Raw genomic sequence first — 27,769 nt, 5'->3', positions numbered from 1 at the left:
GCTCCACCCCACCAGCACCACGCTCCTGGGGAAGATAGCAGCAGCCCAAACCCTTAAGTGGCTCTTACAGGGGAATGGGGAGAGGGTCTTTTACTTACTTTTGCAGAGACCTGTTTCATCCATAGTCAAGCACCAGGGGGTTTCAGAGTAAAACTCAACATTTAATCTCTGGGCATTCTCACACATTGTCTCTCCTGGTTGGAAAGGCCCCTGTGGGTAAACCAGGCCCAGGAGCACGGATTCTACTGCTCAACAGATATGTAATGATAACAGTTATAGTCATCTTTTGTTTAAAGGTTGCCATGACCAGAAATGATAAACACTTTCTTTTTTTTTTAAAGATTTTTTTGATGTGGACCATTTTTAAAGTCTTTATTGAATTTGTTACAATATTGCTTCTGTTTTATGTTTTGGTTTTTTGGCCGTGAGGCATGTGGGATCTTAGCTCCCCAACCACGGATTGAATCCGCACCCCCTGTATTGGAAGGTGAAGTCTTAACAACTGGACAGCCAGAGAAGTCATGGTAAACACTTCTTAAATATTATCTTGTTTCATTCTCAAAACAACCTTAGGAGAAGTATATTATTATCCATGCCCTCTGTCCGTCTCTATCCTCTTCCCTGGAAGGAAGATAGCCTTACAGCATAAATATACACAAAATTATGCATTATGAAGTGAGCTGTATTAGAAAGAGATCGATTGTTTGTCTCCTAGAAGTCCCACTATGAAGAATGACCCCTCTAGTGAGATGTGGGTAGAGAAAAAAGTGGGAGGTAGTCCAAGGAAGAGATATTTATAGATGCAGGACAAAGGCTGGGGTGAGGAATTGGGGGAGACACTTTGTGAGGACTGACAGTGACTCCAGAAAGAAAGAGTAAGAAAATGTTTGGCACCATCCCCTGGGCTCTGAGTATATTTGTGGTGTGCTATGAGTAATTAATTTCTTTCTAGTGAAGGATCTGGTCTGCATATTATTGCCAAGGCATAAGAGTATATCCATTTCACAGGGAAGGAAATTTAGGCTCAAGAAGCAAGTAATTTATTCAAAATCACACTCTTAGGTGAGTGGCAGGACCCAAATTTGTTTGACATCCCCCTCCAAATTCCATGCTTCTTTATTCTTGACATGCATAGCATGGCAAGTCTAGAATGAATGAGTTATGAGTGATAAAGCAGAGGTAAAATTTTTAAATAGGAACCATTTCATATGTAATTTATTTTTATTTTTTATTATTTTATTTTTTTTGTGGTACGTAGGCCTCTCACTGCCATGGCCTCTCCCGTTGCGGAGCACAGGTTCCGGACGTGCAGGCCCAGTGGCCATGGCTCACGGGCCCAGCCGCTCCACGGCATGTGGGATCCCCCCAGACCAGGGCACGAACCCGCGTCCCCTGCATCGGCAGGCGGACTCCCAACCACTGCACCACCAGGGAAGCCCTTCATATGTAATTTAAAATGCTGGGTTGTATACTCACTCTAGAGATTGTTAATATCTATTGTTTTAGCCAAATCTAGATACCAGTATGTATGATCCAGAAAATGGATGCAAACTAAGCAGTAGATATTCATAGCTAAAAGCTATGGATCACTGTACTTTAAATAAAAGTTGCTTAATTTTTCATAGAATATAACCATTTGATTTTATTTCTAAGGCTGAAATATGTATAACAGTTCAAGTAAGAAAATATTCCTTCGATCCAACCTTAGCATGAAAAAGTATTTTAAAATTCCAAAGCCTACTGATCAATGAGAAAATTGCAAGGAAGGTGAGAATTAACAACTGAGGTCAAACAACTACCTTCAACAGTAGATTTCATGAATATTTTTTCAGGCCATTTAGGTAGCAGTCTTTCCTCAAAATTTATAGAGAAAATATAAGGGTTAAGCGTTGTCCTAATTCTTGACCTTTTCAGGCATACCTTGACCAAGATCCAGAGGCAAAACAAGTAACAGCTAAAAACTTGGGAGAAATATAAAATTTGGTTTGGGAAAAAAGAGAAGCCTTAGGTACAAACTGATACAGAGATTTAAGGATTTAATAGGATGCATATGAGTTATTCCAGGTCAGGAATGAGAAGCAGAGGATTAGTTTCTAATATTTACCGAAAAGAAAAAAAAGTGGGAGGGACTCAGGGGTGGGAGGGGGCGGTGTTCCAAAATCAAAGAGACATCCAAGGAAGGGAGTGCTGTAGAATCTGCCTTCATGGAGATTTACAAATACAAGAGCACTATTTCTGCCTAGAGCCTTGAGAATTAAACAAAATGACCTCTTTAGGTCTTTTCTTGTGTTGTGATCCTTTAGGTTTAAATACATTTCCTGGGCAATGTCATAAAACACAACAGAAACTGCTAAATCTAAGGGCTTAGGTTCAGGAGTCAGACAGACCACATTCTGAATCAAACGTATGACTATTAACTTTTAATGGGCTTGAGCCACCCAGCAATCCTATTACATTTCCCAAGTCCATTTGCTCCCCAAGGTAAACATCTCACACCTTCACCTTTGCCCTTAAGTCTTCAAACCTCTTCTCCAACCACTTCTCATTCTTTACTGAGAAAATAGAAGCAATCATAAGAGTACTTATATAAACTCTTATTAACATATCTACCAACATCCCTGCATCTGGGCACACAGGCGCTGCCTTCCCTCCTGCTATGATGGATGAACTGCCTGTGTTACTAAGACCAACACCTCCATTTGTGCACCAGATCCCATCTTCAAGATGGTGCTCCAATAATTACCTGCAGCAAATTTTCTCCCCTTCCTAGAACACTCCCATCAGCCAACAAACATATCAGTCATCATTCCCTTCTAGCTACTCTTGCATTACAAGAAAATGCCTCAAACCCCTCACTGTTTTCACTTCCTTTTATCCCTTTTTCCTTTGAATCCACTTTAATTAACCTTTTCTCACCAGTGATCCACCAAAATAACTCTTGTTGAGGTCCCCAGTAAAATCCATGTTGTCTAGTCCAATGGCAACTTCTTAGCCCTCATCTTATTTGAAATGCCACCTATATTCAACCCAGCTGATTCCATATCTTCCTTCCTCATGTTCTACCTTGGATTCCAGGAAAACATTCCATCTTGATTCTCCTCCTAGCTCAAGGACTTTCTACAGTTTCCTTCACTGATTCTTTTTCATCTACCCAAACTCTAGTTGGAATGCCCCATAGCCCAGTCCTCTGGTCACTTCTCCTCTCTCTCTAGCCCCATGCTCTGGTTGACCTCATCTGTCCTCATGGGTTTATACATCATATTCACGATGAAGACTCCCAAATTTGTATCTCTGGCCAGGACCTCTCCCTGAACACCAGGGTTATGTATCAAACTGCCTACTTGACATCTCCACCTGGATGACTAATAGGCATCTGAAGCACAGCAGAACCCCTGATCTTCTCTTCAAAAGCAGCTCCACCTGCACAGTTACTTTCTCAAGAAATGGCTCCTGGGCTTCCCTGGTGGCGCAGTGGTTGAGAGTCTGTCTGCCGATGCAGGAGACTCGGGTTCGTGCCCCGGTCTAGGAAGATCCCACATGCCGCGGAGCGGCTGGGCCCGTGAGCCATGGCCGCTGAGCCTGCGCGTCCGGAGCCTGTGCTCCGCAACGGGAGAGGCCACAAAAGTGACAGGCCCGCGCACTGCAAAAAAAAAAAAAAAAAAAAAAAAAAGGCTCCTTTATTCTTTCTATTCCCTGGGCAGAAATCCTCGAAGTTATCCTTGATTCCTCTCTTCTTCTCACAGGTCACAAATAATCCATCAGGAAACCTATGGACTCCCTTTTCAGAGGTTACCCCAAATCTCACCACTTTTCACTACTTTCTCCACTGGGTCTAAGCCACCCTTATCTCTTATCTAGATAACTGTACTACCTTTGCCCCTCTCCCCCGTGGAGTTATTCTCCAAAAGGCGGTCAAAGGGAACTTTTTGGAACATAAATCAGACTTTTTTTCCCTCACTCAAAATCCTTCAGTGACTTACTCTCTCATTCAGAATAAAAAACCAAGGATATCAGCAGAGTCTACAGGGTCATATATATGGTCTGCAAATCACCCGCATGCTTCTCTGACTTCTCCTCCTTTCTCACCCCACTTCAGGCACTCTGGCTTCCTCAGACATGTTTAGTCCTCTCCTACCTCAGGACCTTTGCACCTGGTTTTCCTTATATCTAGAATGCTCCCCCCACCACCACCCCTGCCCACCCCCAGCTATTCACATGAGTTGCTCCTTCACATCCTCGTTTTCTCTAATCAGCCTTTGTAAAACAGCACATACATAAACACCAAAGAAAGCCCACATTCTATTATTATCTTTACCTTGCTTTACTTGTCTCCATAGCACTTAACATAGCAGAGTATATTTATTAGTTTGTTGTTTTGTTTTTTCTCCTGTCTCCCACTAGAAAGTGTCTTCCATGAAGGTCTTTGTTTGGTTCATTGCTCTATCTCCAACTCCTAGAACAGTTCCTGCACAAAGTAGTGCTCAGTGAATACTTGTTAAATAAATGAATGAATGAGCTTGACCACTTACTCTGTGTAACTTTAGGAAAATATCTGAATTCTATCACCTTTTAAATGAGGATAATGCCAGCGCCTACCTCAGAGATTATTATAAAATAAAATTAAATAATATGTATAAGCCTATTTAGAGCTCAACAAAGGACATTATTGTAACATTATTATTTGTTATCCTATTCCTAATCAACATAATCTTTTGAAATTTCCTATAAAATTAAAGTTCCAGGACATTATGAGTACTATATAAAATTTTAAGGAAGAAAATTACTTAATCTTCCATTAAAACACTGACAACCAAGAGAAAATTCCTTACTGAGATCACATAAATCATTGAACTCATCATGTCTACATTGGAACTTTCTGTGGGTTGTCTATCTGGAATTTTCTGAGTGCACTACCCTTAAATTCTTTAGTGGAACTTTTCTTTCAACTAAACTTCACACTGCAGGACTTCAGACAAGTCTCTGACATTTTACCAAGGTAGGAGGTAGAACTTGGCTGTGAATTTAGTAAAACTTCTATCAACTAGCTTTCTGTGACCCTACATTAGTTAGCTGGTTTATACATAAAACTCCTCTACTGCATGTTAATTAATTTTTTTTAAATGAGTGAAATCCTAGGTAAATTATCATTTGATTTCTTTATTTAAGGTGAAATGCATTTTGGTTTCCAAATTCATGACCGTCATCAACCTAATGCAAGGCTCTCTCTCTTCCGTGTGCCTAGAGAACCCTTTATTCCTCTACCTTGTCATTTACCACGGAATATTAAAGTTATCTCTTTATGTGTTTGTCTCTCTCACTAGATCCTAAGCTAATTGAGGATAGTTACCATGTCTTAGTCATGCCAGTATTGGTAATATCTGGTCCCTGCTAGCCCATTAGAGAGTATCATTAAATACTGTGTAAAATAAAGGCTGTGCAGTGTCATACCATAAAGCTAAACACTAGCACCAAATGAACCAAGGTTGAATACTGGCACTGCCTCTGTGTGAGGTCCGACAAATTACTTAACTACTCTCAGTTTCCTCCTCTATAGAATAGGGATGATGATATTATTTACCTTATCAGATTGTTCCAGAATTAAATAAATTAAATTAAGAAGTGTAAAATGCTTATAACAGTGTGCTTAATAAATAGAATTCATTATAATAAATATGACTATTAGTTCTTAATAAATGTTAGCTTTCATTAAACTAGAAAACCGAGTGGCCCTTTCATGTCTACAAACTAATCCCAGAGCAGGCTCAATCATCTTTAGAGCAGACATCCTGCTTAAGAGACGGCAAGAGGGTGCCTGTGTCCACACCATTCACCTCTCCTGCAGACGTAAAGTGGCCTTCTGATCTTTTTCACTCAGTCCCCCAGGAAGCCATTACCAGTTCACTGGTGTTCACACAAGACATGGAAAATTATCTACTATCTTGCTCTCCTTCTTTGCTCTCAGCCCCAGATTTCAAACAAATCTGGACTAGGACGAGATAGCTAGGGTTATATGTGTAAATGGAATGTCAGATTGTGGATCAGAGGCAGCCCAAAGACTCAAGCCTCAAACAAGCTTGAGTTACTTGGAGATTTCAGACCAAGCCACCCTTTGCGTCCCCATTACCCTGCTGACGACCCAGTTCTCCACTTGGCACCCTAGGACACAGCCTCACCTTGTGGAATTGTGGAGGGTATATTCGAGCCGCCCCATGGTTCAACAGCAGCTGGTAGCAGATCTCAGGCTGGGCGGCAGGTCGCACGGAGGTGACTTTCAGCACATACTGGATGGCAGCACAGCCATTGATATCCATGAGATTGGCTTCTGCGCCAGCTTCCAGCATCATGTGCATGAGCACGTGGTCACAGTTCCAGGCTGCCTTGTGGAGCGGAGTTTTAAAGTCGTCATCCCGGGCGTTGACCTCGGCTTTGTAGTCCAACAGCATGCGGCAGATGAGGTGATGCTCCCTGCTGAACTCCTGCTCTTTAAAGCGGAGGGCCCAGTAGGTTGCGATAGCCAGTGGGGTCTCCATGTGGGCGTTCACACTGTCCACTATGGCCCCGTGCTCCACGTAGAAGGCCACCAGCTCCGGGAGGCCGAAGTGGGCAGCCGTGTGCAAAGGCGTCTCCTCATCCTGGTTGTTGGTCTTCATGTTCACGTTCGCCCCTAGAAAGGGAGAATGAGGAAGACAATTATTTAAGCATATTTTATCATTTTCCACAAGGTTCATTAAACAGGCCTTTTCTCGCTGCTTCCCTTTCAACCTCTTCCGCTGTATACCACCCATTTTTCCAAGTTCCATTTCTAGACCCCATGGAAGCCACTGCTTTGAAACAACAGCGCCACCTCCTGGATAACCAGCAAATGTACTGAGGTGATGGGAGAATGGGCCTGAGAGCAAAAGATTTCGGCTGGGAGGCTGGAGCACTGTCAAGAGTTATAGTTCCTACCCCTAGGTGGATTTGGAAATACAAAGTGATTCCGATAACCAAGCAAATATCATTAAAAATGAAGGTTATATCACAATCTTTGAGGTTCATACATGTGGCTTTAAAAGTCTTCAGCCTCTTGATGAGATTTCTTCAAAATCATCTTTTTCTTTTCTTTCAAGGGAACTAAACCTAAATGTTTGGTCCAAGGGAACTTCAGTGGTATGGAAATTGCTCAGCCCTCTGACTGAACACTGACAATATTAAGCTGCCGAAGTCTGTGAGGCTCCTTTGGAATACAACTGGGGCAAAAACAAAAAACACAAAACACTTTGACCACCAAACTAGACTAAGGGTCATATTTTGAAAGGAAAGGGATAGAAGCTAGTAAAATAAAATACTCATTAAAAGAAAGACAATTAAAGACTGTATGTAACATGTCCAATTTATGGTTGACAAATGCTGTTTAGAAATACAGATTATTAGTGCTTGGAAATCTCCTTAGAAATTATTTAATCCAACCCACTTAACTAACAGACCAGGAAACTGAGTGAATTTTATTTTTTGATAGGGAAGTTAAGTACTAGAATGGTCAACTTGAGAAGCTGAAATTTTCCTTCTCAGCCCAGTTTAATTGGGGTGAGCTAAGTGACCCCAGGGGGCCTATTCTGTGATCAATTCTACTGGAAATTTTTATAGTTACTTCAAGTATAAATCTGGAAATACTTTTATTATTATCATTATTATTATTAGGCCAGCAACTAATATTTATTAAGCACTTGCCATGTACAACATTCTGAGCTAAATGCTTTTCACATATTGCCTCATGGAATCTTCCTAGCAACTCTTTGCAGGAGGTGCATTTTTTCCCTAATTTTACAGATGAAGAAATTTGTTTTTAGACTAATAACTATACCAAGCTAAGAAGCAATAGAATAGAGGTTTGAAAGCAGACAGCCTGGCTTCAAAATCTCTCACCACTGTGCTATTCGACGTCATTATTTTCCTAAAAAATTTTTTTCTGTACTTTGCTCTCTTTGGATATCTGAAAACTTGAAAGTAACAGAGAAATAATGTTGCATTTTGTTAATTTAAAAAATCTGTTCTCTGTGTGTTGCTCCTTTATGCCCTTTTTTATGGCACCCTCTGATCATATGGAACACATTTAAGAAAGGCAATACTCCTACAAGCTTACTTGGTGTCATAAAAAAGCCACCCCTCAGTGAGGTTTCTGAAAGCACATTGCTCTGTAAACTCAGAGCCTATCTCTGCTCCTAACTTTCAGAAAGCAGAATTATAAGTAAAAATCATCCCTCACAACAATCTGCCATCTGTGTTCATCAGTATTCCGCCCTGGAGAAGTTCTGGGTCACATCTCCCTTCAGGTCAGCACTTCTTTGCTCTGGAGTGAAATGCGATGAATAAGAATGTCTTCCCAGAAGCTAATGCAGGGTCACTTCAGATGCTGGAGAATTTCCAGTAAGAAAGGGAATCAAAGGGTCAGGATGAAAATTTTATAGGCCAACTTGGAAGTAACCACGTCCTTTACTTTTTAATGTACTTGGACATTTACAATGGATCCCTGACCTCTTGCTACAACTAGATATACTGCGTAGTTTCCTTTTCTGAATAGGAGAGCCTTATTTTTATATTTGAATTGTGGCTTTGAGTGTAACTTTTCCAGGGACTACATAAAGCAGGATGATTTGACTACTTTTCTATTTTAGATTTTGTGATTCATTCAAGAAATTAGAGCGCATAAACATAAGTTCTTGGGAACTTAAAAAAATATTTTTTTTAATGTGAAAATGCAGTGTATTAGTTTCCTAGAGCTGACGTAACAAAGTACTGCAAAGTAGTACCGCAAACAACAGGAATTTGTTCACGGTTCTAGAGATTGGTAGTGAAATTACAGTGTTGATGACAGTGGCTACTTCTGAGGGTTTTAAAGGAGAATCTGTCTCATGCCTGCCTCCTAGCTTCTGGTGATGTCCATCAATCCTTGGTGTTCCTTGGCTTGTAGATGTATCACTCCAAGGACTGCTTCTATCTTCACATGGTTCTCTCTGTGTCTCTGTGTCTTCACATGGCTGCCTTCTTATGACACCAATCATACTGCATTAGGGGCCCATCCTGCTCTACTCATCTTAACTAATTACAGCTGCAACAACCCTATATCCAAACAAGGTCACATGCTGAGTTGCAGGGGATTAGGACTTCAACATATCTTCTTTTGGGGGGAAGGGAGGCAATACAATTCAACCCATAATATATAACATGCATTACATAATATATAAAAATATATATGTGCAGTTTAGAAAATATTGTAAAGCTATCACTGATGTAATCACATCCCAGGTCCAGAAATCAAACACTCCCTGACCCGGAAAAGCCCTCTACTGTCCAATCTATCCTTCCACCTCACAACTCCACCATCCTGCTGGAGGTAATATTATTCTGACTTTTATGATAATCATGTCCTTGAATTTCTTTATAGTTTTACCACCCTTGTATACACCTCTAAACAAGATAGTTTAGTTTCACTTATTTTCCAACTTTATATAAATGTAATAATCAACACATATTCTTTCATGACTTGCTTCTTTCACTCAACACTGTTTGTGAAAATGATCTATGTTGTGATGTCTAGCTCTTGTTTGTTCATTTTATTGTGTTCTATCTCACAGTACAAGTAATACTACTAGTGACAGACATTTACAGTTTCAGACTATTCCAAACACTGCTGCCATGAGTATTCTTGTACATTCTTGTACCCTGGTGCTCATGGGCAGTGTTCACGGGGTTCTATACCTATGAGTGGAATTGCTGGGTCATCGGGTGTGCTTATCTTCAGCGTCATTAGATGGTATCAGATAGGTGTTGTACCAGTCTACACTCCCATAAGCCATGTGTGAGGGTTCTTATCAACATTTGGTATTTTCATTCTATTTAATTTTAGTCAGTCAGATGGGTGCAGAGTGATATCTCATTGTTTGAATATTTATTTCCCTAATTAACAATTAGGTTAGACATATTTTAATATTTTTATTAAACAAATATTGCTTTTTATTTACTATTATAAAGCATTTCCATATTGTTATATTATCATTTAAAATATCATTTAAAAATAATGACATAATATTCCATAGTGAGTTTACCCTCCTGATGGATGTGAAGACTTTTTTCCAAAGTTTTGATCTTATGACTAATGCTACAATTGATACATTTGTGTGTAAATCTTTGGATTATTTCCTTAGCATAAATTCCCCCAAAATAGAGTCATTAAGCTGAAATATCTGAGCTATTTTAAGGGTCTTTATCAATAATTGAGGAAAGTTATATTTATCTATATCTCTATATTTATATACATCTCTCATTGATGCATGAGTGCTATTTTACTCACCAGTATGTAGTTACACAATTTAAAAAATATGTTTGCTATTTGGAAGTAAAAAATGTTCTCTTTTTCTTTTCATTTGAATTGATTTGTTTATTAGAGTTTGAACACTTTGTAATTATTAACTAGTAGCATTTCTTCTTTAGTTATTGTCCAAATTTTTGTCCTTTTATACTCTGAAGCCTTTCTGCTTTGTTTACATTTATATGTGTCATTCATTAAAATAATATTTAAGCCTATGCTCTCATAATTGGTATACATTTTTTATCCAGTTTATTTTGATTTTTCTTTAATACAATAATGTAAACTTTATATGGTCAAATTCTCCCTTTGTTTTTGCTTTTGTTTTTGGTATTAGAATGTCCTACTCCTCTCAGAGGTTTCCTAACTTATCCAGATTGATTATAATTGGATTTTTAATAGATTTTTAAAAATGTTTAACATTTAATTCATGTGGAACTTATTGTGGTGTACTTACCGATTTAGGAAGAATTGATATTCCTATAGCATAGAGAGTCTTTTCATGTAGGAACACGGTCTGTTTCTCTAAAAAGTTTTCTTTACATTTCTGTAAACTATGCCCCCACAAAATTTGTAGCAATTTTCATTTTAGGGAAGATGGGTAAATTATTTCTGGGGTAAAGTAAATTTTAGTGAGAGAAGGCCCTTCATGAACCTTCTAATTTATGCAAGATGGACTCCAGAACTAGTCTGAAATGGTTGCAAATTAGATGGAGAAAAATTTTCATTTTCATTGCCTGATAAAGAACAAGAACTTTTCAGGTTTAATCTGTGGGCAAAGGAGACAGAGATTTGGTTGCACTGAGAATATGATGAAAAGGGGACACAGGATAAGAATTGCACAGAAAGAGTGGATGCTGGCCACAGAAATGGTACTGTGATACTCCTGAAGCCAGGAATATAGGGACACAGTGCCAGTCAACATTCAATTTTTTCTGTTCTTCTGTACTGTATGATAGTATCCATTCATTACCCTCCAACAGAGAGAATCAATTTCATGAATCCTAGTTATGAGACCTCATATTTCCTTACTTCTTTTCCCAAATAAAATTAAACTGCTTCCAAGTGCCCATTTGTTGGCTTGGCTGATCATCTGAGATCAGTCATCATGTGGCTCCCTCTGCTGGGCTTTGCTACTCCCTACAGTCTAAGAGTTGGCCCTCAGAGGCATCCTCTTCAAAGTATCCACATTCCCTCACAGTTCTGTCACCTCAAAAGCTACATGAGAGTGGGGGCAGGTCTCTGTAGAAACTGTCACCTCTCCATCTTCCCAGACTCAGGGAATCCACAACTTTACTTCATCCCTAAGCCCGCCCTGCCTCCCTCCCTGTCCTAATTAACTTGATTTCTCACAGAGCCTGTGTGTAAGTGGGGAGATCAGTGGGGAGATGGAGGACGAGCCCAGACCAGTGCTCTCAACCCTTTCAGGCATGCCTTTCCTATTCCGCAATGAAGTCGAGAAATAATATCATCTACCTTCATACATAATCTTTTAAAAATAAACCCAATGCCTAGCTAACATGTAAAGGCAGAATGAAAGTAGTTTCTAATAATTTTAGCTACATAGTTATGATTGCCACAAATAATATAAATTGCAATGATATAGTGTAAATTTTAATGTGTTATTGACTATACTAGATGACACAATGAAATGCTTATTTGCTTGAATCCATATGTAGACTCCTAGCAGCTACATCACTGAACTGACACAGGTGTTTTGTATTGTAATTCAAATACCACAGATGTCATTGCTGTAATGAATGGTATTCCAAAATGAGAAAATAAATCTTGGTCTGGTTTTGCCTTGATTTGTAGCATAGTTGCATTTCTGGAAATTTCCGTATTTATTTACAATTCAAAAGTATTTTGCGTTTATATGTAAAATGCAGTTAGGTTAGAAATCTACTGTGTTACTACATCTAAATATCTGTTATTACATCAGCACTAAATCTAAGATTTTTTACAAATTATGAAAGAATTAAAAAAATACAGAAAATCTCAGAAAATATAACAGACATCTATATACGAGTACCCATATTTGACAGATATTAATCTTTGACATATTCTCTTTGGTTTTCCAAGATAAAATTTTACAGGAAAAAACCAGCCCATTTCTCTTTTATTCCCTCCCTTTCTTTCTCCTCAGAGATAATTATTATTCTAAAGTTGACTCTGTCATTCCCTTTAAATTTTTGTTCTTTTATTACTCACTTATGCATCCATAAGTAACGTATATACCATTATTTTGTGTTCTTAAAAACCATGTAAGTTGTACTCACTTTTGCAACCTGTTTTTACCAGCCACATTATGTTTTTGAGCAGAGAGCTGATTTTTTCATTTCAACTGCTGAACAGAATTACATTGCATAATTAAACTACAGTTTAGCCATTCCTCTACTAAAGACAGTTAAGTTGTTTTAGCTTTTTCATAATAACAAATACCTTTCAAATCATGCAGGAGTTTCTTTAGAGAGAGAAACCGAATTAGTGGGTAGTAGTATACAAACATTTTCAATTATATTAAATTATACTCATCAGTGGTTGTGTCAATTCAAATGTCAATCGGTACAGTTTAAAGGTTCAGCATCATTTCCAACACTTTGTATTGTCACACTGTTTAATGTTTGCCAATTAGATGGTATGAAGTGATATTTTGATTTAATCTGCATTCCCCTGGTTATCAGTAGTGTTTTCTCATATGTCTATAGGGGCAACAAGATTTCCACTTGTATGAATTGACTATTCATAGCCTCTGCCAATTTTTCATTGAATTGTTTGTGTTTTCCATATTTATTTTTTAGGATATAAACAAGATCTTTATGGAGAAAATGATAAAAACTTTACTGAAGGCAAAGGACTTAAATGGAAAGTTCTGCTATGCTTATGGATAGAAAGATTCAATAGTATAAGGATGGAAATTCTTCCTGAATTAACCTATAAATACAATGTAATTCAAACATTTTTTACATAATTTTCAAAGAGTAAAGAACAAATCAATTTTGTAAAAAAAAAAAAAGTAAAAGAATGAGAAGGAAAGAAGAATGATGAAGAAGGTGTACTTATCTTACCGATATCCAAGCAAACTATAATTAACACCATTGGCGGGAATGTAAATTGGTTCAGACTTTATGGAAAACAGTATGGAGGTTCCTCAAAAAAGTAAAAATAGAACTACCATATGATCCAGTAATTCCACTCCTGGGTATATATCCAAAGAAAATGAAAACACTAATTTGAAAAGATACATGTGCTCCAATATTCATAGCAGCACTATTTACAATAGCCAGGACATGGAAACAACCTAAATGTCCAACAACAGATGAATGGATAAAGACGACGTGGTACATATATACAATGGAATATTACTCAGCCAAAAAAAGGAACAAAATTGGGTCATTTGTAGAGATGTGGATAGACCCAGCATCTGTCATACAGAGTGAAGTAAGCCAGAAAGAGAAAAACAAATATCGTATATTAATGCACATATGTGGAATCTAGAAAAATGGTACAGATGAACCTATTTGCAGGGCAGGAATAGAGATGTAGACGTAGAGAATGGACATATGGACACAGGGAGGGGGAAAGGGAGGGTGGGATGAATTGGGAGATTAGGATTGACATATATACACTACCATGTGTAAAATAGATAGCTAGTGGGAACCTGCTATAAAGCACAGGAAGCTTAGGTTGGTGCTCTGTGACGACCTAGATGGGTGGGATGGGATGGGGGAGGGAGGTCCAAGAGGGAGGGGATACAGGTATACAGACAGCTGATTGACTTCACTGTACAGCAGAAACTAACACAACATTTTAAAGCAATTATACTCCAATAAAAAAAAAAGTTTGAATTATTAGCCCTGAATGTTCAACTTTTGAATTGAGACTGACTTGTGAGACTTAAAGTGACTATGTAACTTTTTTGTACCTAAGAGTTACCAGAGAAGACACAGACCCACCTGAGTTTTCCTCCCACAGTAGGGGAGAAACTAGACCCTCTGAATAATTTAAAAAGACACTGGAAAACAAAAATAACATTGTTTTATGAATACATACCATGACCCAGTTAATAGTCATATGTCTAGTAAATTTTTTAGACAGGGCACGTTTTAGCATATTTTCTAAGAACTCAAATATTGGATACTATTTTTAATTGTCATCACACATTAAAAATAATATTCTTGGGTAATTTTCTCCAAAATATTCCATAAGTCTTTTTCTAATACTGAACATCATGGAGAAATGGGAGCCCACCAAGTTTTCTGTTCCTTTATAAGCAATCTACTTTTTGTTTGTTTTTGTTATAGTGTTAAGTGATAGTGTTAAGTGATAGTGTTAAGTTTCCTTCCTTCCTTTATTTATTGAGGTATAATTGACTTACTATATTAGTTTCAGGTGTACAACTGTGATTCGATATTTCCATAGATTACACACCATACAAAGTTATTATAAAATATTGACTATATTCCCTTTGGTAAACATTACATCTCTGTGACTTATTTATTTTATAACCGCTAGCTTGCACCTCTTAATCCCCTTCACCTATTTCACCCCTTCTCCCCTCCCTCCCCTGTGGTAACCGCAAGCTTGTTCTCTGTATCTGTGAGTCTGTTTCTATTTTGTTATATTTGTTTGTTTTGTTTTTTAGATTCCACATGTAAGTGAAAGCATACAGTATTTGTCCTTCTCTGTCTGACTTATTTCACTAAGCATCTCTCTCTCTCTCTCTCTCTCACACACACACACACACACACAATAGAATACTAGTCTGCCATAAAAATTAATGAAATCTTGCCATTTGTGAAACCATGAATGGACCTGGAGGGTATTATGCTTAGTAAAACAAGCAATCTACTTTATATTTATTCACCTATTTGTATACTTTTACTATTTTTATTGTTGAAAGTTGATGTCTTATTAAAGATATATCTAGGCTCAGTTTTTTTTTATTGATTTTACCAGGAACCAAACCTACCAATTTCATCTCCACATAATTATCTGTTTTCATACAAGAAATTTTTTCTTTATCCTGTTTTTAAGTTTTGGTCATATTCAAAAAGGAAACATTTCTTTATGTATTGAAAGCTATAAAATATTTTTTTGCTTAAAATTTTCATCACCCACTAACTATCAAGTTACAGTCATTGATAAGAAAGCCCCACCTCACAATTTTTTAAACCCCAATCCTCAAATGCATGAGTGAAAAAGTGGTAAATTACTCATGGCATTCTTTTTAACATTGCCTTTAAAAATTACACTTCTCAGGCTTCCCTGGTGGCGCTGTGGTTGGGAGTCCGCCTGTCGATGCAGGGGAACACGGGTTCGTGCCCCGGTCCAGGAAGATCCCACATGTCACGGAGCGACTGGGCCGGTGAGCCATGGCCACTGAGCCTGCGCGTCCGGAGCCTGTGCTCCGCAACGGGAGAGGCCACAGCAGGAAGAGGCCCGCGTACCGCAAAAAAAAAAAAAAAAAAAAAATTACACTTTTCTTAGAAAAAGTGCTAAAAAAGGGTGAACAGTAGTTAGTCTCACTGATTATAGTGGCCTGCAATATGCATGAGAACAGAAGGAAACTTGGAGAAAACATTATCATGGGTTATAATAGTAAGGATTTGAGAAGGAATTTTCTTCAGTTTCTTAACTTCAGGTAGAAATTTAGAATCCTCAGTAGCTACTTGTTTTGTCTGAAATTCCATCATCTCCATCAGCTTGAACTTCACCTGCCTCAGTTCAAAATCATGCTAAGGTTTGCACAGGCTTTTGTGCAGTAAAATCACAGTTGTTCAGTGTTCTTTTATGAAAATATTAATAATGCCTGCTATTTTTCAAGCACTCACTAGGAGTTTTACATATGTCTCACTTATGATTCAGTAAGCATTCTTTAGAAACATCTGTTATTCAAAGATGAGACTTCTTTTTTCATATTCAGGACTTTTTTTTCCTGCAAGTTCTGCAATTGTTTCTCGTCTGCTTCTTTGTCAAGGATGCAATTTTGTGCAGTGTCAAGTTTGTTATTAACTGTCACCAAAGTAGCCTGCTTTGTTCTAGTTTCAATTTTGCCCTTTCAATCTACAATCTTTGGCAAATATATTTTCCTGTATCTTTCACAGTCTTATCTTAAATGAAATCTTAAAGGAAACACCATTTCCCCTAAGGCTCCATCCCTATATACCCACATTCTCCAAGGTCTGGAGTTGAGGACTACCTTGTTCTAGATCAACAGCGGTGCTTCTGAACCATTACTCTCTTAGCCTTGTGTACAACTCCTCATCGGTTAAGGTTTATGTCACCCAATGAAGTTACTCTTTATCCCTTTTCATCTGCGATCTCACAAATTCCCAGTCACTCTTCCATTTTCAACAAAGACATAGGTATCAGTCTTTATCTCTGTCCTGACATCACCCTGCAATACCGTTGCAGATGACGCATTCAACACATTTGCACTCACAATTCCTAAATCTTCTGGGGCAGATTGCATTACCGTTACCAAATATCTTATTGGTCCTTCTTGCAGTGGCTTCCCTGTTGAAGGTTCATACACCTCTACCCTGTTGAACTCAGTTTGAAATACTGGTTCTTGTTGCCCAGTTGCATCTCTACCCTTCCCTTAGTGAAGTTTTTCAACTTTTTCTTGATTGCCAATATATTCTAAATTTTCCTTAGGCTAGGATTTAATCAGGATAGACTAAATTATGGTGTTGTAACAACACAGATCTCAGTGGCTGAACGCAATAAAAGTTTATTTCTCACTCTCACACTGTCTACTGTCGTTCCAGAACCAATGTCCTCTATCTGACCTCTCAGAATCCAAGCTCCCTTGATCTTCTGGCTTCACCATCTCTACCTGAGGTTTCCTCCAGTATCACAACATCATGGGGAGAAACAGGTTTTAAATATGCTATGTGGGCTTTACATTGCCTAAGCCCGGAAGTGGCTCATTTCTTCTGTTCACACTACATTAGGCAGAAAGGATATATGATCCTGCTGAACTGCAAGGGGACTAGACTAGAAAGTCTTCCATGAGCCCGGAGGGGAAGAAAACTAGATATTGATGGGCACTACTTATTTCTACCGCTGCTGAATCGAGTTTCCATGAGTAACAGTAAGACAAACAAACAACAGTTCTGACTGATTCAATAGCGACGTTTACCTTCTCCCTTTCACGTTAGGGAAGAGGGGTCTCTCCTCCAGTATAAGACAAATAACTCCATCTCTGCGACTGATCATCTTCCCAACAGTCAAATGTTGCTCCACAAATAATATCTCTTTACTCCATATCAAACAGCTCTCTCTCCACCAACTTTTTGTCCTCCTCTTATAAGCATACTTAAGTTTCTCCCAATCCTTTTCTCCTGTTTAACTACCTTCCAATTTCTTTTGATCTCTTTTTAGCCAGACTTCTTGAAAGTGTGGTCTCTGCTTCCTGCACCCACTTCCTTACCACCTATGATCCCCTCGGTCCATCACAACCTGCCTTCTGTCCTCACCACTACAGTGCTCTGACAAAGGTCACCAGTGGCTTCCAATTGATCATTCCCATCTACAGTTTTCAATCTTCATCTTACTACACTCCTTTGCTGCATCCAATGGTGCTGACAACTCACTTCTTAAATTCTATTTTTTCAACTTCCCTGGGATGCTTTCTCCTCCCTCTCTGGCTATTCCTTCATTATATTTCTATGATTTCTCTTCTCCTCAATTCCTAAATTGTGTTGTTTCACCTGGGTATCATTCAGTTTCTGCACTTCTTACTGTATGTAACTTCCTTGAGCAGTCATAACTACTCTTTTCACTTTATTTATGAACAGATGGCTCTCAAAATTATATGAACAATCATATATATAACGGAGTTGTATCTGGAATATATAACTTACACCTCAATAGTAAAAAGAGAAATAACCCAATTTAAAAATGGGCAAAGTATATACATAGTCATCTCTACAAAGAAGATATATAAATGGTCAATAACCACATGAAAAGATGCTCAGTGTCATTAGCCATCAGGGAAATGCAAATCAAAACCATAGTTTGGGGGCTTCCCTGGTGGCACAGTGGTTGAGAATCTGCCTGCTAATGCAGGGGACAGGGGTTCGAGCCCTGGTCTGGGAGGATCCCACATACCGCAGAGCAACTAGGCCCATGAGCCACAGCTACTGAGCCTGCGCATCTGGAGCCTGTGCTCTACAATAAGAGAGGCCGCGACAGTGAGAGGCCCGCGCACCGCGATGAAGAGCGGCCCCCGCTTGCCACAACTAGAGAAAGCCCTCGCACAGAAACAAAGACCAAACACAGCCCAAAATAAATAAATAAATTCTAAAATAAATAAATAAATACTCCTGTTCTCTGTTTAAAAAAACAAACAAACAAACAAAAAACCATAGTTTGATACCACCTTATGCCCACCAGGATGGCTATGATCAAAAAAACAGATAGTATAAGGGGGAGGGGCAATATAAGAGTAGGGGAGTAAGAGGTACAAACTATTAGGTGTAAAATAAGCTACGAGGATATACTGTACAGTATAGGGAATATAGCCAATATTTTATAATAACTATAAAAGAAGTATAACTTTAATAAACTGTGAATCACTATATTATACACCTGTAACATATAATATTGTATATCAACTATACATCAATGAAACAAGCAAAAAAGATAGTACCAAGTGTTTGCCAGGATGTGGAGAAATGGGAATTCTCATACACTGATGGTAGGAATGTAAAATGGTACAGCCACTTTGGAAAACAGTATGGCAGTTCCTCGAAAAGTGAAACACAGAGTTACCACATGACACTGCAATTGCATTCCTGGGTATTTACTCAAAGGAAATGAAAACATATGTTCACACAAACATTTGTATGTAACTGTTCATAGCAGCATTATTCATAATGACCAAAATATGGAAACAATCCACATGTCCAGCAACTGCTAAATGGATGAACAAAATGTGGTATATAAATACAATGTAATATCATTCAGCAATAAAAAGAAACAAAGTACTAATACATTGTTTCATTTCATCACTTCAAAAATCATTGAAAACACTACGCTAAGTGAAAGAAGCCAGATATAGAAGACCACATATTGCATGATTCCATTTATATGAAAAGTCTAGAATAGGCAAGTTCATAGAAACAGAAAGTAAATTAGTGGTTGCCTAGGACTGAGGTGGTGGGGAATGCGAGTTGAAGGAAAACGGAGGGTGATTGCTAATGTACAGTTTTCTTGTTGGGTGATGAAATGTTCTAAAACTGTGGTGGTGGTTGCATAATTCTGTGAAAATACTAAAAGCCACTGAATTGCACACTTTAAAATGGATAAATTTTATGTAAGCGAATTATACCACAATAAAGCTGCTAAAAAATATATGACCAGTCTTGGGCTGACCCCTGAGTTTCAGATCTATATCTACAACTGCATTCTGAACAAATTCAGTTGGAAGTCCATTGAGCGCTAAAACTTACCATGTCTTAAACTAAACTCTTTTCCTTCTTATTCCTGTTACTCATATAAGCTATATTTCAATAAATAGCAATGCTATGGCTCCAGCAAATCAAACTGAAAGTCAGAAATTCACCTTCCAACCCTCCTCCTTTCTCACTCCCCTGCCCCTTTTCATCAGTCACCAAGTGTTGACACGATAAATTCCTATCCTATTACTACTGCCTAGTTTGTACATTTGCATTTCCCCCATAGGCAACCACGTGCTCAGATTCATCTTCCATAATTCTGACAGTAATTTATTTATTTATTTTGACAGTAATGTATTTAAAATGCATACCTGACCATATTGCTCTATCTCTTAAAATCCTGTAATGGCTTTCCATTTTCTATATGATACAGTCTAAGCTTTTCGCCATGAGAGATAAAGCCATTCAAAATCCAGCTCCTACCTCTCCAGCCTTCTATCCTGCTGTCCTCTGTCTCACACTTTGCTTTAATTACTGAGCATCCTGTAGTTCTGTGCAAACACCTACGTGCCTTTGCTTATGTTGTTTCCTTGACCTGAAATGACTTGAATTTCTTCTTTGACTAATTAACTTTACTCCTCCTTCAAGGTCCTGTGCCATGTCTTCCAGAAAACCTTCCCTTACCCCCGGGCTGTGCTACTTGTCCCTCCTCTGTAAAAAATTTTATCTAGAGTGCTAAGGAACAACAGGTTTGGGTGTCTTGTTCCTCGATTTAAGATCCTTGAGAACTGATGCAATTTTTATTTGTCTTTGTGTTCCTAGAGCTTGGTACATTAATTCATTCAGCAAATATTTGTTGAGACACTACTATGTACCAGCTTCTGTTAGAGGCTCTGGGAAGGCCATAGTAAATAAGACAGTGTCCCTAACTTCATGTACTTTACATGCTAGCGAAGAAGATAGACAAAAAAGTTAACTCATATATATATATATATATATATATATATATATATGATAAAATTATACGTAGTGATATGTTGTGAAGAAATGTAAAGCTGGGTAAAGTGATGGAGGATGATGAGGGAAGAAGGTGAAGCTTTTCACGGAAAGGCTCTGACTTGCGCGCAGCAAAGAAGTAAGCCACCTGAAGATCATGAAGAAAAGCTTTCCCGGCAAAGGGAAAACAGCAAGGGAAAAGGCTCTGAGGTAGGTAACAACAACCTTGATTTGTTCAGAAAATGCAAAGACAAGCATCAAAAGAGGTGAGTAACAGACGGAGCGGTAGGAACTAGCATTGGTGAGGCAAGCAGGCACAGAAGGTCACAGGAAAGAGTTTAACTTACATTCTAAATGTGGGAGGAAGCACTGGGGGGTGAAATGATCTGATTCACCTTTTGTAAAGATTACTCAAGCAGGCTGTGCGGAGGGGGTAGACTATAAAAAAGGAAAATGTAAAAGCACGAAAATTACTGGAAGTCTGCTATTGTAGCCAAGAAGAAATAATGTGGCTTGGGTTAAGGTACTCCCATCGTGGGTGGTTTGAAGTGGAGACACCACTTCCAGTGGTCAGACCAGAGATACATTTTGATAGCATCAACAGGTCTTCTGGGATGTGAGGTGTGAGGGAAAGTGAGGCAACACAGGTCCCTTCTAGGTTTTTGGCTTGAGCAACTGACAGAACAGAGTTGCCATTTATTAAGACAGAGAGCATTAAGGTGGACTGGAAACACAGTTACAGTCTGGACATGGTCAGCTTGAGATGCTTATTCAATATCCAGTGGAGATGGATTATATATAGTCAGATAGGTGAGCTGACGTTCAGAGGAGCGGGTCAGGCTGGGAGATACAAACCTGGGAGTGAGCACCGTTTGAGGATATTTGAAGTTGTGAGACTAGATAAGATCACCAAGGCGAGTTTTGATGGGAAAAGCGTGTCTGACTGAGCCCTGGGGCCCCCCAGCTTTTTAAACGTGGAAAGGAGAAACAAATCCAGGAAACAAGACTGAAGAAAGGGCAATGAAGGAGTAGAAAAACAGCCTGACTTTATAAATGGTCATTAAACCAAGCTATTTATCACACAGTCTGTTCTCATAACCAGTTTCTTCTTCTTTAACAGCTACCTGTATTTTTTTTAAAACATACTGAAAACAGGAAGCAAATATCACAAACTATTTCCCTCTATCTCCTGAAGCGAATCTTTTTCATATCAAAGCTTATCAGCCAACTCCTCCGATTATTGCTTCTCATCCCTTGGGATGCAGACTTCTTTTCATAGAGCCCATGTTTATTTATTCTTCTGTTTATTTTTAATTTACTCAGCCTTAAGGAAAAGACACCTTTCTAGATGTGAACAATCCACATGCAGGCACTGAGCTCAGTCACCTTATTTTTGTTTTTTATCTTTTTGATTCCAAGAAAAACATTGATTAAAATTTAGCAAAGTAACCATAGATAAGACTGAATAACTCAGACTTTGGAAAACATACTATTATATTATTTTGCTCTCATCTTGTTGTGCTCATGAAATCAGACCATATCTTGTGATTGGGATAGTGTTTTCACCGAAGGAAATGAATGCTGCTATTGTCATTCAACTGACAAAGAGGTTAATCTTGGGGAAGACTGTTGAGCTTTTGCGGGTTTCTTTTTTTTTTTAAAAGGAGAAAGTGAACAATGACTTCTTCCTCTGTCCAAGGACAAAATTCTGTTTGCTCTGGCCTCAGAACAAGGGGAGGCCTGGATCAGCCTCAGGGGTGGAGGTGAATGGCCCTGGCTACATGGAGGCAGGACTGGAATGAGAAAGGGAGATGGTGATGTATTGATGGGAGTGGTACCCCCACTCCCGAGGCAGAATAAGGTTGGCGGGGGGGCAGCAAGTGGTGGGTTAGGTTAGCAGAAACCAACTGCATGAGAAAGAATTAGTCAAGAACAATGGGCCTTCCCTTTGCGGTGGCTGCAGGGCGACAAAGCACTGGTGATGAAGCCCTCTCTGGAGCAGCCAGCATACTGGACCATGAGAGAGGATTCCCTTAGTCCAGAGGGAACACCTTTCTACATCCAGTGGCTTACAGAAAGAACAATTGCTTGAACAGAGGTAAGTCACTGCTGGGGAGTCGTACCAGGAGAGGGTATTCAAGGGAGAGACTTCCTGCTAATACAGTCTCTAATGGATTAGAGTTGTTTTACCCTGGAGTACATATGTGTGATATCGTCTGTATCCAAGCTGGTGAAACTAGAGTTATGACTACATAAAGGTTTGGAACAGCCCCTGGGGTTGATGGATGGGGGAAATTATTGCCCCGAGCTCGCTTTGCATTTCTGTCTTTATCTCTGCTTAGGTTTCTTAGAGGCCATGTCCCCTTCAAACTTTGGATGGAATTAAGCAGAGGGCTTCAATCTTTCTGTTTCTTGCAGGAAAGCAGTTGCAGAATTATCTTTTCCTGAGTTGTCACGGTAACGTTCCTTCCCTGTGGGGCAGTGTATTTTTCAAAGACCCCCAGTTGGACTTCTTGTTACCATCTTCACACTTGAGAGCTCTGTAAGACAGGTAGTGACTAATCATCTGAGAATACAAGATCTTCTCTAATTCCTGGCATGTTACGTGCTGTGAGTTGTATTCTCAATGGACATAGACTGATGAAGAAGTTAAGGGGGGGAGGAATTTGTGAAGCCAGATAGTGAACATTAGAGTCAACTTCTTTCCCTAACTCTTGGGGGGCCACCTATCCTATTTTGTTTAAGAAGGTATACTATGTAGCATCTCCACAAAAATGTATATCCCAATCCAGTCCCTCTGATGATGTAATTAGTAGAAATTTCATTCATTCTTTGGTTTATAGTTTGCTGATATATTTAATTTACATAGCTGTGGCTAAATGGTTTTTTGTTGTTTGTTTGCTTTTCTGATAAAAATCTCGATTTATTTTACAATCATAGCCCATGAAAGGAAGGCAATAGATGTATTTTTCCTAACTCCAAGAGAATCTGAAGAGTCCTTTATACTTGTTGAATTAATTACAATAAGATCAGTTACAGTTTGATGAGTTAATTCAAATTGAACTTCCTGTAACAAACAATGAGGAAATAAAATTTCTCAAAGCAAACAAGTAAAGCAAGCAGCATTGTCTCAAAATTAAGGATAATATAACAATAAACTATTGTAGTTAAAAATCAAGATGTAACCGGTGGGGACTTCTCTGGTGGTCCAGTGGTTAAGACTTCACCTTCCAATGCAGGGGGTATGGGTTTGATCCCTGGTCGGGGAGCTAAGATTCCCACATGGCTCACGGCCAAAAAATCAAGACATTAAAAAAAAAAAAACAGAAGCAATATTGTAACAAATTCAGTAGAGACTTTAAAAATGGTCCACATCAAAAAGAAATCTTTAAAAAAATGATATAACTGGTGAACTTTTTTTTTAAACACCTTTATTGGAGTATAATTGCTTTACAATGGTGTGTTAGTTTCTTCTTTATAACAAAGTGAATCAGCTATACATATACATATGTTCCCATATCTCTTCCCTCTTGCATCTCCCTCCCACCCTCCCTATCCCACCCCTCTAGGTGGTCACAAAGCCCCGAGCTGATTTCCCTGTGCTATGCAGCTGCTTCCCACTAGCTATCTATTTTACATTTGGTAGTGTATATATGTCCATGCCACTCTCTGTTTTTTTTTTTAACTTTATATTTTTGTAGATAGTTACCAGTAAGCAGGGACTAGGTGTATTAGCTCAGGTGTGTGTTATCTCAGAAGAACCCTGCTGTGTCAAAGAAGTAATAACATTGGTGATACAGTAGTACCAGTCATCAACCAGGACGCCCAGGGAGAGGAGGGGAAAAAATGAAGTGAGGAGGGGTTGGGACATCTGGATTGAGAGAGGTGCAAGGACCTGGAGTCACTATGTCAATGAAGATCTGGTAAGGTGTAAGTGAGGGGGTGACGGCTGAAAAGATAGGAAGTGAAAATAATGGAGCAATGTCAAGAGCCAGGATGCAATAATGTGAGTGGATGGCTGAATCGGAATGGGATGAAGGTTGTTAGCGTTGAGGAGGTCCAGGAGCTGTGGCTGAGTTTGGGTTGGTAATCTATGTCAGAATTGGAATCCATCCCTGATGATGGAACTAGGGAAATGCACCAAAACTGCGGGACAGATGACCAAGTCCTCAATAGGAAATGACTAGCATTACAGTTGATGGCAATCCTTATAATGGGTAGAAGGTGAATGTATTAGTTCCTGATTGCTACAGTAACAAATTATCACAAATTTAGTGGCCTAAAACAACACAAATTTATTATCTATGGCTCTGTATGTCAGAAATCTAACATAGGTCTTAGTGGGTATGATGGTTAATTTTATGTGACAACTTGGTTGGGCCACAGTGCTCAGATATTTGATCAAACATTAGTCTGGATGTTTCTGTGAAGGTGTTTTTTGGGTGAGATTAACATGTAGATCAGTAGACTTTGAGTAAAGCAGGTTACTCTCCACAATGTAGGTGGGCCTCATCCAATCAGCAGAAGGCTTAAGAGAAAGGACTGCAATCCCTAAAGAAGGAATTCTGCTCCAGACTGTCTTTGTCTCAAACTGCAACTTTCCTGTACCTCTGCAATCTCATGAGCCAATTCCTTAAAACAAATCTCTCCTCTCCCTCTCTCTCTCTGTTGGTTCAGTTTTTTGGAAAACCAATAAAAGTGTGCAAAGATCAGGAGTCATTGTGATTCTCTGTAGGAGAATCTGTTTTCTTGGGTTTTCCAGCTTCTAGAGCCCACCCATCCTAGCAATGGTGGGTATAATCTTTTTCACATGAAATCTTTCTGACCTTCCTACCATAGTCACATTTCCTCGGACCACAGCCAAAAAAGATTCTCCAGTTTTAAGGAGTTGGGCTGACTCAGACAGTCCAATACCATCTCCCCATTTCAAGGTTTTTAATTTAATCACATCTTCAAAATCCCTTTTGCCATATAAGGTAACATATTCATAGATTCCAGGGATTAGCACGTGGACCTCTTTGGAGGGTCATTATTCTGCCTACTGTAGTGAAATAGAATTTGCCCTCAGATGGGAAACTAGAGGGAAGACTGATGTACACAAGGTTAAGTGCAATGCCTGATGCACCAAATGTGAGCTCCCCTTCTAGCTACAGACCCCAGTCTCATTCTTCTAAGCCATTATTTGCCAAAGCCTGTGCTGTGGCATATTAGTACTGTAATATTCATTAAAAATAAAAGCACTGTAGTTAAATAAATTTGTAAAATTTGTGTCCCTTGGTGTAGTCACAATTCACGTTAGCATATGAAGGATTCAAAAGTCCTATGGTGAGGAAATCTGTCTAATTTAACATGCATTTTCCCAAACTTATTTGACCTAGAATCAGCTTGGATTATTATCAATATCCCCATTTGGTAAATGAGGGCTGAGATTCAAAGAGGTTAAATCTTGCCCTCCCTCGCGTAGGTAGTGAATGGGGAAGGGGGTCAGAATTTGAACCCAGGTGATCTTACGCAAGAACCTACACTCTTAAGACTATACTTGAGTTCATATTTTCATATCAAGTCATATTTGAGCTCCTTGGCTTGAATACCACCTCTGGTCTAATGGGCTGTGGTGGGGAAGGATCCAGTGCTACAGAACTTAACAACTTAAGCCTTCCCTTCATCAGGGGCTGTGAACAAGGCAGTTCTAGAAGGAGCTGAGGAAGCAGCTGGTTTATTGACTGACATGTCCAGCCTACAGCGGAGACAGATTCACAGAACAGGGCAACTGGGCAGTCTCAAGATTAAGTTACATTATTGGCAGGATTCTGAGTAGCAAAGGAGAGGCAGCCCCACCTAGTGGAAAAAGCAGGTGCTCTGCATTGAGGTCAACCTGCATTCAAAACCTGGTCTTACCATTAAGCAACTTGCCTAAAGCTCAGTGCTTTAACCTGAAAATGGAAATAACAGTATTGCTCTCATAGGATAGTTGTGAGGATTAAATGAGAATATGATAAAATGCCAGGCATGCAACAGAAATGCCATATCCAGTTGTTGTTACTATTATTATTAAGCTCAAGCGGACCTTTCCCCAGGGCTCTTATTCAGTCTTTTCCTCCTGTCCCAACCCAGGTTAATTCAACTCTGCTTGCAAGAAGTGGATTTACTTCCTGCCTTTACCACTTGGTTCTTTGCTTGGCATGGCCCTCTTAACTGAAGAGAGTTTCAGAGGGCTGCCGGTACTTCTAAGGCACAAGGAACCAAGGCAAAGTATGCTCTAGGGGCCTCCCCACAAGTATTCAGCCCTCAGTGGCTCTCAGTGGGGGTTGGCTAATACCTCTTCTGACTGCCAGGGAGATGTTTTATCTCAGAAAAGAGGGGATCCACTTTATTCTCTTCCCATTAGCTTTCTAATTAGTAGAAACTTTTTCAGGAAGCTGGCGTATGCTAGAATCTTAGCCTCCAGTTCTGATGCTTTTGCCACTTCCTCTATTTGGGTGTTTTCTTCGTTAATTTAATAGAAAACTGAGATGGAAGCCCCAGGCTCTTGTTTGATTTAACCATTTTACCTCCAAATCGGCCCTGGGAGTCTCCTATTAAAATTGTTTAGATTATCTTCTATAAATTATTACTTATGGAGATTACAAAGAAAACACATTTCTGTTTATAAAGCTGATATCTTTTGCTAAATGGTGTTTAAACTGTTCAGAAGATGATAAGATCCAGCCTCCTCTAAGTAAGAACAAATTAGAGAAGTGATGATAGAAAAAAATAAAGCACTGCAAGCCCAAGGAAATTTCATCCTTCAATTCCTGGTTTCAGATGCTGCTAGTTATAAAACAAAGATAAAATATCCAGATGGAAAACTTACAACTCAGGTCACATATGGCCTTTGATAGGAGAATTTAAAGTAGAGAGAGCCAGTCGGAGAAGGAAACCTATAATACTAATGGGAGAGAGGGCTGGAATTAACACTTTCCTGCTGAAGAAACACTTGGGAATTGTCTGGGGCAGCAGTAAGCAGCCCAAATTTAAGAAA

The 27,769-nt window shown here is 39.0% G+C and overlaps 1 protein-coding gene across 2 annotated transcripts in view; it reads right to left on the bottom strand.

Annotated features, from left to right (window-relative positions):
- ASB4 (ankyrin repeat and SOCS box containing 4) overlaps positions 1-27,769 on the bottom strand; it is a 103,617-nt gene that overhangs the window by 20,856 nt on the left and 54,992 nt on the right. For both annotated transcript variants that reach the window (XM_089917648.1, XM_089917649.1), the window contains one exon: positions 6,174-6,664. In XM_089917648.1, the coding sequence (XP_089773774.1) occupies positions 6,174-6,664 (491 nt within the window). The remainder of the gene's footprint in view (positions 1-6,173; positions 6,665-27,769) is intronic.

This window comes from Delphinapterus leucas, chromosome 9, assembly GCF_059928025.1.
Source record: "Delphinapterus leucas isolate spDelLeu-1000000601 "Yukka" chromosome 9, BTC_Dleu_Yukka2, whole genome shotgun sequence".
Classification (NCBI taxonomy): domain Eukaryota; kingdom Metazoa; phylum Chordata; class Mammalia; order Artiodactyla; family Monodontidae; genus Delphinapterus; species Delphinapterus leucas.
This window is presented reverse-complemented; position numbering and strand designations above follow the sequence as displayed.